Source organism: Artibeus jamaicensis, unplaced genomic scaffold (assembly GCF_021234435.1).
Source record: "Artibeus jamaicensis isolate MK-2021 breed Jamaican fruit bat unplaced genomic scaffold, CSHL_Jam_final contig_525, whole genome shotgun sequence".
Taxonomy (NCBI): Eukaryota; Metazoa; Chordata; class Mammalia; order Chiroptera; family Phyllostomidae; genus Artibeus; species Artibeus jamaicensis.
Window position 1 is genome coordinate 11,583,626 of NW_026521874.1, and position 11,248 is coordinate 11,594,873.

At 48.7% G+C, this 11,248-nt stretch overlaps 1 protein-coding gene across 4 annotated transcripts in view; it reads right to left on the bottom strand.

Moving 5' to 3' along the window:
- Positions 1–11,211, bottom strand: part of UBE3B (ubiquitin protein ligase E3B) — a 45,125-nt gene extending 33,914 nt beyond the window's left edge. Inside the window, exons 1-8 of one of the 4 annotated variants that reach the window (XM_037156155.2) lie at positions 11,034–11,211; positions 7,297–7,399; positions 6,032–6,213; positions 5,763–5,883; positions 4,332–4,391; positions 4,049–4,153; positions 2,091–2,187; positions 690–775 (exon numbers count right to left, since the gene is read on the bottom strand). In XM_037156155.2, the coding sequence (XP_037012050.2) occupies positions 690–775; positions 2,091–2,187; positions 4,049–4,153; positions 4,332–4,391; positions 5,763–5,883; positions 6,032–6,192 (630 nt within the window). In that variant the 5' untranslated portion in view covers positions 6,193–6,213; positions 7,297–7,399; positions 11,034–11,211. Of the gene's footprint in view, positions 1–689; positions 776–2,090; positions 2,188–4,048; positions 4,154–4,331; positions 4,392–5,762; positions 5,884–6,031; positions 6,214–7,296; positions 7,400–7,625; positions 7,724–10,950 lie in introns of those variants that run through there. The other 3 variants (XM_037156154.2, XM_053669781.1, XM_037156156.2) reach the window with 3 other exon arrangements.
- Positions 11,212–11,248: the final 37 nt, after the last annotated feature.

The following is an 11,248-nucleotide window of genomic DNA, read 5'->3' on the forward strand; positions in this document are numbered from 1 at the left end:
AACTTTTAAAATAATAGACAGTTAAAAAATTAACAGGTGACAAATACACCAGACTTAAAGTTTGAAGAAAAGCAGCCTCCAGTTACGAGGTCACGCAGAGGCCTCCTTGCTGGGGAGCTCTGGCCGCCCCGCTGCCCCCGAGGGCTGCTGTGCGGAGAGAGCGAGGCCACGTCCCCACGGAGCCCGTCCGGGTGCCAGGCACAGACAGTGGCGCCTGCCCACACCACTTCTCACACTGAGGACTCCCAAAGTGTCGCTTCTAAACAGCCATCTAGGTTTCTGACCACTGCCCAGCTACACGGGCTGGCACAGAAGGTGCAGTGTGGACAGAGGCTTTTGAGGACACAGAGCCACCAAGTTAATTCCAGACGCCAACAGAGAAGGCGCCAGAGGGAACCAGCTCTGAGACCTCCTCCCGCCCCCCGAGTTTCAATTTCAAGTGACTGGATTACATCTGGAGCTGAAGACTCGGCACATTAAAGGGATCCCAGTGCCATTGCCTCCCTTCACCCAAACCACAAGTGACCCGAGTGACCTGTGGCAGCGGGAGAGAGGAGAGGACACTGAGCATTCAACTCTTTCGGTAAAGTGTTTCTGTGAGGAGGGCACTGGATATGCCAAAATCAAATATAAAAATCCAAGTTCAGGTTTGGGGAGTAGGGCCACATATTGGGGATTGGGTCACAGACCTGCAGCACAGAATAAAACCCTCGCTGGTTGAGATGTCCCATTATATTTGCACAAATGTGGTTCATGGCTGGTCGAAGACTCTCACCTAAACAAAGAAAAAAGTCTGAGACAAGAAAAAAATCTGACCCTACATGAACTGTTTAGGTGGGACAGAAAGCCACACCCCACGTCCGGGGCCCCAGGAAACAAGGCACTTTCTGGCTGGTCTTCCTGCTCCCTGAGGCCTGGGACCGGGGTTCACAGAGACACTGTATGTCCGGGACCCTCTCCCTGCTCGAGTGTCATCCTCAGGTGACGGGGCCCATCATCCCCCAGCCAGAAGTGACGTCCCCAGGCTCTGAGCTCCTGTAGCACCTTTTCTACTTCTCTCCGCCAAGGGCCTGGCACTGTCTACTCTGCACTGCCTCCTCTCTCCAACAAGACCGAAGCTCCCTGGCAGGACCCAGGGCTCACTGTACGTTAAATCCTGCCTGGAACCCAGGATAGCGCCTTAAATAAACCCTCCTCCTGACCCGGGGCCTCTGAATGCTGGCTTCCTCTGCTTTCAGAGCTGTCCCTCCTCTTCACTCTGCGACTCTAACTCTCCCGCCTGCCCCAAGCTCAGACGGCACTCCCCCAGGGAAGCCTGGGCCCTGACAGAGTGAGGCAAGGCTGTCCCTCCCCAACTCAACTCCCACTTCTCTTATGCTCTTCCTTCCGAGCACCAGGACATAGGACACACATGTGACTTGTCTCCCCCACGAGGCTCTCAGGTCTGAGCCAGAGTGGCCATAGAGCAGTGTCTGCACAGCGTGTGGCACAGAGCAGGCTGTTTGCTGAACGGATGGGTGAAGTGGCTGAACAAGCAGCATAAAGCTCAGTACGATATTCGGGGAAGTAGGCAGCTTTACAATGCAAAAGAGAATTATTTGCTGCTGAATGATTCGCCAAATGAAATGACAAGGCTTAATATAAACAAATATTGTCACTGGGTGCCGCAGGAATAACAAAAAATAAGAGGGGTCACAGCTTTAAATTCCCAAAAAGGAGACTATAACATACGATACTGAACACATTCTGGATGCCACAGTGCAACCTGCTGGGCAGGGCGAAGGGCGCCTTTGCCTGTATGGTCTCGGGCCTCCCCTGAGGCTCTCGATGGCAAAACTGCTTCTTAAAAATGTGGAAAGGGCCCTGGCTGGGTAGCTCAGTTGGTTAGAGAATCATCCTGATTTGCCAAGGTTATGGGTTCAATCTCTGGTCAAGGCACATACAAGAATCAACCAAAGAATGCATTAATAAGTGGAACAAATCAACGTCTCTCTCTAAATGAATAAATTAAAAAACTTAAAAAAAAATTAAAGATGAAAAGGTGCCCAAGCTCTGCCCTTAGAAAAGATTTTGAAGCAAGTCCCACAGACCTTTTCCCCGGAAAATTTTCCATGTTGAAGTGTCTGTGAAGGTGACAAGCATCGTGAGGTACAGTGTGACGAGTTTGGAGTCTTGTAAGATTTCAGGCTGGAAACAATGAAGAGAGTAAGGTAAGATATACACCCTCCAGTCCCAGACAGTGAAGCGACATTGTATAACTTGCCTGAGCGTACTTGGCTTGAATAAGTGAGTCAGCGAAACAAGCAAGTATTTTTTCTCTTGGGGAATGACCACTTTTAGGAGTTAAATGACAGGGATTTCGACCCACTAGTCACTGACTACAGAATCTGAAGTACTTCTGGGAATGGAGAACTGAGAATTCTAGGAAATAAGATGTCCAGCGCTGGCTTGCCAGTTTTGTATGCACTGAGGACTACGTGAATGTTCGTACGCACACTGGAGCGACTGAGTGGGATTGCAATTGACCCTAACAGGGACGCTGGGTTCAGGCTGCTGCCATTACCACTTACTGGCTACGTGACCCTGCACAAGTTTCTTAACCTTTGTGCCTCAGTTTCCCCATCTGTTGACCACAGATAATATGGTTGTTGTAAGAATAAACCACTCACGTACATAAAACACTAAGAACAGCACCCCGCACAAAGATAACTCCGTTAACACTGGTATTATCATACATCTTTCACAGGAGTGGGCTGGGGAAAAGGCCCGATTCTTTTCTCCGCTCAGAGACCTTTCAGCACATACTCCTGCAAGGGGGCCTGGAGACCACCCACTTCCAGCTCCTGAGCTCACAGAGAATGAGAGGGCAAGTGACTTGTTCAAGGCCACATGAGAAATCAGCAGCAGAATCAGGACTACATTTAGATCTTCCTGGATCTAGATCTAGTGTTCTTTTCTCTGAATGGGTGTATCTGCATAAACTTGAAGAAATTTTTCTCCAAAGCAGAAGAACTTCTTCTCAAAGAGCAGTCTGCGGTGGTGTGCGAACACGGAGAGTAGACAGGTGAGACGACCACTGCTCTGTGCACAATGGCTTCCTCACCCAGCAGGCCGGCTTGTGGCTTGCTGCTGGGACAAGGCCAGGAGGGCTGGTGAGCAAGGCCTCGAGAGAGATGGCCTCGAAGGGACCCCTGAGACATCTGTGGACCGTTGCTCCTTTGCTCAGCTGCTACCTGAGCCCTTGCAAAGCCTCTGTCCCTGAAACTTCCCCCTCCTTATATGCTAGGTGGACGTGGCTGCTGTTTGCATTTACTCACACCTCTGTCCCCCTTCTCCCAGCACAAAGGTGGGCACAAGACCAGGCTGGACCAGTGGCAGTACCCCATCCCACTCACTACTGTGACCAGTTAAGGGTTGAGACCGGGACCCCACCGGGTCACTGAGGTCTCCCAGATTTTTAACGGGTGGGGAAGTGACCCTTTTCTCTTTGGTCAAGAGAGAATATGAGGCCAGAACTGCTGGCTGCCAGGATCACAGTAGAAGCAGCCAAGGTAACTCCAAAAGGCTCCAGAGATGAGAGAAAAGAATGAGGGGGGAACCCAGCAGCCTCAGCTCTGGTCATCCCCAGCTGCCATGTTACAGAACATACTCTCTGGCAAAAGATTCTCTTTCTTCCTTAGGTTTGGTATATTATTTGCTGTGCTCTTGTTGGATTTCTGCACTTATAAAAGTAGCCTAACTAGGGTAGTAATATAAACGATAAAGTATCCATTACATCAGAAGTATGGGGAGGAAGATGACAGACTCCCCGGCATTGACACTGTGGCAAGCACAGGTCGGTGTTTAAAACACATCAGTGAAAGGAGAGCTGAGACTGATCATGGAATCTAACTCGCTTTCTCCCAGAACAGGGGCTCTGATCATTCTTTCCTGGATTCTCGCTGATAAATCTCCACAGGTGTAACCTAGGAGGGAAGCATCAGGACTCTGAAAACACACACAAAAGGCCCCAGATAGGAAGGACACATTTCCGGTGTTTCACTTTTACCTTGAGCTGCTTAAGAAACTCACAGCAATACCAGAGAATGTCCTTGATCTGTTTAATCCACAAGAGGGTGAGATCCTTGGAAAGAGCCAGGGACACATACCACACCTGCAGGGAGGGCAAAGAGAAATGCCACGGGAGGTTACAGGGGTCAAGCGAGTCTGTTCTGGCTACTGGCATGGGACCAGTCAGCTTGGTTCGGTGCCAGGTAAGGCAGTGAGGATTGATAGACAAACAAGCAGCCAGCAAGACTTATTTATTTTAACACTCAACCCATCCCACTTACTTTGGGTTCATTCTCAGCATCCATACTGCTCAGGATGCAGCGACACAACTTTTCAAATCTCTGCAAAGAGGCAAAATGGGGGTTTTAAGTTCCTGGAGCCGGTGAACAACGGGAAAGCAGCAAGTGTCTGGCGGACGCCTGGCAGAGGCACGCCTGTTATGCCAGAAGACTTACACCTGTGACCATTTTAAATCCCTCCTCACAGACATGGGGACTGAGGGTCAGAGAGGCTAAAGAAAGGTTTTCAAACTGGCAGCTCAGTGGCCTGATGAGCCCTACGTTTGTTTTGGGAACTGGTATATTTCCTATAAAAACCCAGATTGGGGCTCCTTTAGAAAACGAAATTAGTCTGGCAACTTGCACTCCTGTGGACCAGCAGTGATCTCCTGAAGCGGGCTGTTGTTTGCCCTTTTGAGAGATTCATGGACACTGACTTTTGCCTCCGACTGTTGTAGCATCACTTCTTACCTCAAAATGCAAGAGAAAAGGGGAAGCTGGACGCCAGACTACACTGTGGCGACGCCAGTCCTGAATCCACTCTTTAAACGTGGTGTGGTCCTGCGTGGATGCCCCCGTGGCTGTCAACCATAGTTTCTTCCTCTGTAAACAGGGGCCCACTCCCTGAGCCTGTTCGTCCTCACCTACGTGACCGGGTATTCCCGGCCAGCAACCTCCTCCCTCTCCTGCTGGGCTCCGAGCTCTCTAGAGACGAGACCTTGCCCACCCCGTTGCCCTCTGGAGCCCCAGGGCCTAGCAGAGGGTCTGGCACAATGGGAGACTCGGTGATGATGAAGGCATCACCCCGATCAACCAGAGGCATGCCTCAGTGGTACCGTAAGTACCATTACCGGTAACTAGCTGTTTCCTGGAATCGTATTTTCTGGGCCAATTCTAATCCCAAACATATAACCAACATGTTTTGTTTGGTTTGCAGGATTTAAAAGAAATTTGAAATTAACTAGCAATTTTTACAAATTAGAAAACTGAGCATAAAGAAGTCCAGCATCTCCTGAACGAATCAGAGCCCGCCACTGGCTGAAGCCGAGCGGAGGCGTCCCCTTCAGGTGCCCAGACACCATCGAGCCCTCTGATGTCCTCACCGACACTGTGCACTTCCAGCTGTGACAGCTGGTACTACGTGTTGTCTCGTAAACGGCTTCTTTCACTCATTTACCTAACTTGCCTGGCTCCTGTGTGCAGCTGAGTCCACCAGGTGCCATTGTGACACTTGGTGAAAAGAGAACTGTGAGGAGGCCCAGAGGCAGAGGGTGTAAACCCTGCAACACAGGCCCCGAGAAGACAGAAGGGCAGGGTGTGGGAATACCAGGGAGCTGCTAGCTCAGCGAGTTGCTTTACGGACCGAATGACTTCATATTTATAAAACACCTGGCAGACAGTAAGTACAACGTATATTTGCTATTATTATTTTACCTCATTATCCTCTTTAATTCTGAACAAGAACAGCAGTTTCCTGGCAATCTTAAATATACACAGTGCACTTCTTTTACTGGCCCCAGAATCATCTGCTTTAAAAAACTCATCGATCTCTCTCCTAAGGGAGGGAAGGGTAAAAAAAGGACATTTTTAATTAGGAGCTCACAGCAGCTGGAAGGCTTTGTAAGCACCGTAAGAGGAAACACCACCTTTTCTTGCTGTAAACTGGGAGCGAGAGAAAACATGCTGAGGGTGCCAGCTCCCACCTGATTTCTCTCTGCAGTCGACTCCGACAGAGAAAACTCCGGACATGGGCCTGAATCCCGACGGCTGCACGCTCCCGCTCCTTCTGCACAAGCCTCTCCTCGCGAGCCTGACGGGCTCTGTCGATGAACCACGCTCTCGAGGTCTGAGAAACGGTGAACATGTCTGCACACTTGCACAAACCCTGCAAGGAAGATGGCGACTGGTTGGTGCAGATCATTGTAGGAAACACACAAAGTGGCAACGGGTGGGCAGGGATGCGGGCGGCGGCGGCAGAGAGCTGCTCAGGCCTCCAGCACCTTCCAAAGTGCTAATAGCTCTCCTGGCACAAGTCCCAGCTGCTCTTTTCATGCAACTCACCAAAAGCAGAGATTTTTTTTCCCATATTAAATAATCACATTTTCTTAAGAGAAAGAGCACTGCACCCAGCACAGGGTATGGGCTCTCTAACTGTCTAACAAACAAAGCATGACTTGAGGCCTCTGTTCAACTCCGTAACTGTTAAGGAGGAGTTACGTTTATACAGTCCTAAAATTATTTCAGCCCTTTGAAGGCAATGGTGAGTCGGATGTGGCGCCCAGTGACACTGCATTTGACACCCCTGCACTGAACTGAACAGGTTTTGTTTTATGCGTAACTTATTCCATTGTTCTTCTGATCCTACTCTTCAAGGAGCAATGAAGCCTTCAGAGCAGAACTGGTCTGCTCCCACCCACTGACTGGTACTTGTGGGGAGAGGCTCTGAATTACCCATCGCGCACTTTTACCTCAATCACCGGTAACTCTTTTCCCACAGGGATGGCACTGGCTACCAGCCTGGAGCACACAGCGCTGGTCCAGGGAATGTCTGGTGCTGAGATAATCTCTTTAGATGCTTATTGACTTTGTCATTCTATCCAGAAAATATTATCAGTCCAGCTGGCAAAAGCACTGAAATGTTATTCCTAAGTTCGAACTTCTAGAAAAGGATTTCTTTACTAAGTTACTTCGCTCAAAGCAGCAGCACATGGAAACCTCACCCGCAGTAAAAGGCCCATGGGGGCCCCCCCGTGCCAGCACATGGAGGGACCTCTGCGGCTCCTTTCAACACTGCTTCACGCCTGTCGAACACAAGTCTTTGCCAACACGCGCGCCTCTCGTCAGCAGTTCTCAAAACAAATCGACCGAGTCCACCCGACCCCAGGAGGTGGGCGAGAAGACTGCAGACCAACAGGCCTTCTGAATCGCTCCCTCTTCCCACCCGGCAGTGGGCACCCAGAGCGCGCACCTGAGGGCCTGCCTGGGTCGAGGAAGTGCCAAGCGATCATCGGTGGTCTTGCAGGGGACTCACCGCCAGGGGCAGCTTCTCACTTCAGTGGAGCTTCTCTTCTCTGCAGAAGGGGAAGAAAACACCCAGATTTAGGGTAAGAGTTTTTTGTTTTTTAATCCTCACCAACAGATATCATAATTGATTTTTGAGAGAGAAGAAGGGTGATGGGGAGAGAGAAGAAGGGTGATGGGGAGAGAGAACATCAATGTGAGAGAAAAACAGACGGGTCGACTCTTCTATGCGCCCGTCCTCAAACCAAACCTGAGAACTCTGCCCTGAGAACTGACCCTTGACCTTTCAGTGTATGGCAGGATACTCCAACAGGCACGGGCCAAGATGAGGGCTAAGTTTTACAGCTAGGGCACCATACATCTTCCTCCCTGAGTAGAAGTAGTAAATACAGTGCCTCTGGTTTAAACAATAACAACACTGTTCTCTTTAGTTAATGTCTGGTCTAAATGTTAAACTTTATCTCCACAGGCTTCACAGTTTAAGGGAACTGGTTAAAATACAGCTGACCTTGAACATGGGTTTGAACTGCATAGTCCACTTACTTATACATGAACTTTTTTTCAATAAATACTATAAACACATTTCCTCTTCCTTAGGATTTTCTCAACATGTTTTTCTCCAGCTTACTTTATTGTAGGAAGACAGTATATAAAACATGCAAAAATATGTTAATCAACTGTTTCCAGTGAGGTTTCCAGTGAACAAGCAGGCTACCAGTAGTTCAGTCTGGGGGGAATCAAAACCTGTATGTAGATTCTCAACTGCACGAGGGGTGGTCAGTGATGCAACCGGGCCTGTTCAAGGGTCAACTATAATGCCAAAGAAGTTATTGGATTAAAGCTTTGTGATGTGAACAATAACACAGAGGATAGAATGTGAAAAAGCCACTGATAATAATGTTTAACATTTTTAACAATATGGAAAAATGTTCACACCTAAGAAATCCTGTGAACCAATATGACCTCGACTACACAAGAAAGAAAAGCACACATGCACAGAGAGACCCAACACTGGGGGAGAAGCTCCAGCGTGTTAAATGAGTGGCTGCTCCGGGAGAGGGGAGTCGTGGGGAACTGGGCTCTGTAACCGCTCTGTTCTCGAAGTTTCGCACAGAAAGCTGACAGCCAGGCAACATGGCACTGAGAGGCACCTGCCCTCTCTCTGCATTCTGTCTTCCTCTGCTGTGAGCCCTGAGGGTGACCATGAGGCTGAAACAAGCTGACATGAGTCAAGAAGTACCTATGGAGGTGGCCAACCTGGCGCAGTCAGTACGTCTGATGTGTTACTTCTATAGCTACAAAGTTTTTCTTTTTTTTAAACAAGTCTTCAGCAGAAGCTCCTATCTGTCACTAAGGTTCTTGGAATAAGAAGTAATGTCGGGACCCTCACATTCCTCAGATGAGATTTTTTTCCCTGTCCCCAGGTGCACTGAGATTCATCAGTCCTGTCACGTGGGCCACGCACCCCTGGCCCTGTTGAGATTGGCTAGCGGCTTCAGGCTCCTGAACACTGCGAGAGAGCTGGGCCCGTGCCATGAGCAGAGTGGTTTGCTTTTTCCTCAGCACGTAGAGCCCTTCACATGTGGGGGAGGGAGGCGAAGCAGGAGAAGCAGGGGCCTAATCCCAGTGGAAAACAGGAGGCTGCACACACACTGTAAATGCCTGCAGGGCTACAGCAAGTCCTTGGTTCAGATCTTCTGCAGGTTACTGGGGCCAGCACAAAACACAAGTAATGAAATAAATTTTACCACAGGCTAGTTGACATAAACAAGAGTTAAGATCCTACAGCATCCCGTCACTGTTAAAATGAATCAACACTGAATGAAACAAAGTTTTTTGAGGACCTGTTGTATCTCGACATTCACTTCTCCCAGGGGACCACTCAGGACAGGATCTTTTCCTTGAGATTACCCTCCCTGCAGCAATATTACATGTTGGTTTCTGTTTAGCACATACGAGTCTATAGTCTGCAGTTTTCTAATTCTTATACACCTCCTCTACCTGTATTATGTCTACTATAATACAACTCATCAATAAAATAAAACACATCATAAAATATTTAAGTGCTTACTTTGCTAAATACCAGGGAGAATCAGAGAAAAGGCTGTAACAGAAAAAACTTTGGATCAGACAAAATAGCTCTTGGTTCTTTTTAGTTCTGACTCTACCTCGTTTGGCCAAATTACCCTGTTTGGGCCTCGGTTTCCTTATCTGTAAGTTGAGTATAATATTAATAATGTACCTACTTCCTAGGGTTGCCACAAGGATTAAATTAAGAATTAAATGAAAGATTTACCCTTCTTATACCTCAATTTAGTCATCATAACACTGTAATTAGCATTACATGAGAAAATATTAATAAAAGCATCTGGAAGCAAAGAATACATTAGCAAGCTTTACTGTACTGTCCTTAAGCAGCTTACAATCGAGTTTGGGGAAACAACAGGGATAAAGGTGGGAAGATTAGGAAACAAGAGGCTGGAGAAGACCAAGGTCATGTGAAAAGCAAAAGAAAAACATGTTGCTCGAGCACCGACCACGCACCAAGTCCTTTCTAAGCGATCTCTAATAAGAATAGCAACCCTTTGAGATCATTTGGTGTCTCCCATAACCCAAGTTAGACCATTAGTTAGGGTCAGAGCCATGATTTTTATTCGAACAGACAGGACTCAGTCTCTCCTTCATTTAAATATTCCCACAAGACGTGCTCAAAAATCAGTCTTTTCTGGATGGGGCCAACTTCATGGGGAACAATGAAAGAGCAAGAGAATCCAAAGAGTATTGTTCAAAGGTGGAGCAACATGCATACCAACTGCTGACTGAGCCCAGAAGGATTCTTCCTAGGTGATGGGAATAGGTGGGCTGTCAGGTGTAACGACTACCTCCATCTAGGTGTGTGCTACTATCAGTGCCAGTGCCGCCTTCACAGGAAGAAAATGAAATGTAGAGACGGGGACAGGGCTCGTCAGAGGTCACTAGGCTCCTGAATTTGAACTCAAGTCTACCTTCATAGCAATTATTTCCTTGTAAGCGAAACGCATGAGACCCAGAGAGTCCCCCACTCACAGAACAGCAAAGAAAAGCTGAGAAGGTAAGGCTGCCCGTGGAGCTAAGCTACAGTCAAATTTCGAACAAGCTGTTCTTTACTGCTTCACTAAGTCCAGCTGCCTTTATTGACAGCAGAGTGTCTGGCCCGGTATTTAAACTTGCATTAGACGATATTCTCTGTGAAACGAGATAATTACGCCATTTCACAGAGGAGGAAACTGAACCTCAGAGAGGTGAGGCAACTCACCCAAGGTCACACAGCGAGAAAATAGGATTCGAACCCCGGTTTCGGTGACTCCTAAGACCCAGCGTCTTGCCTTGGCACCAAGAGCCACAATAACAAGTCTTTTCTAACCAGCGCTGGTAAGTTTATGAAGGCCCAGAAATGAAAAGAGATGGAAAAGGCTACGGAGAGACACCCTTAAGCGTAAAAGCCAGCGCTGTCACCTGCCCCTCGGACCAGGTGAGGCAGGGACCCGGGCCCAGGGCCACCTCCCTTCAAGTCCCCGGCCCCAACACCCAGTGAATACACAACCCTGGCCCCACTCGCTACCGGTAGGACGTAGACCTTTTCCCGTTCGAGGTCCCAGCGCTCGGGGTCGGAGCCGCAGATACTGTCGCCTCAACCGAATATACCTGAGCGCTGATAGACCCGGGGCAGCGACCAAGACTCCACCGCCATCTTGCCCCGGGTGTTCCTTCTTAGAGATCCGCCGAGCAACAACTATCCAGTTCCGGCCAACGACAGTTCCGCAGAGCTTCTCCGCCCGGGAATGACAACCTTTGAATCTTTTCCTCCTATCTGGAAGCTGAAAACCGGAGCTGAATAAATGCCTGACCTAGAAGAGAAA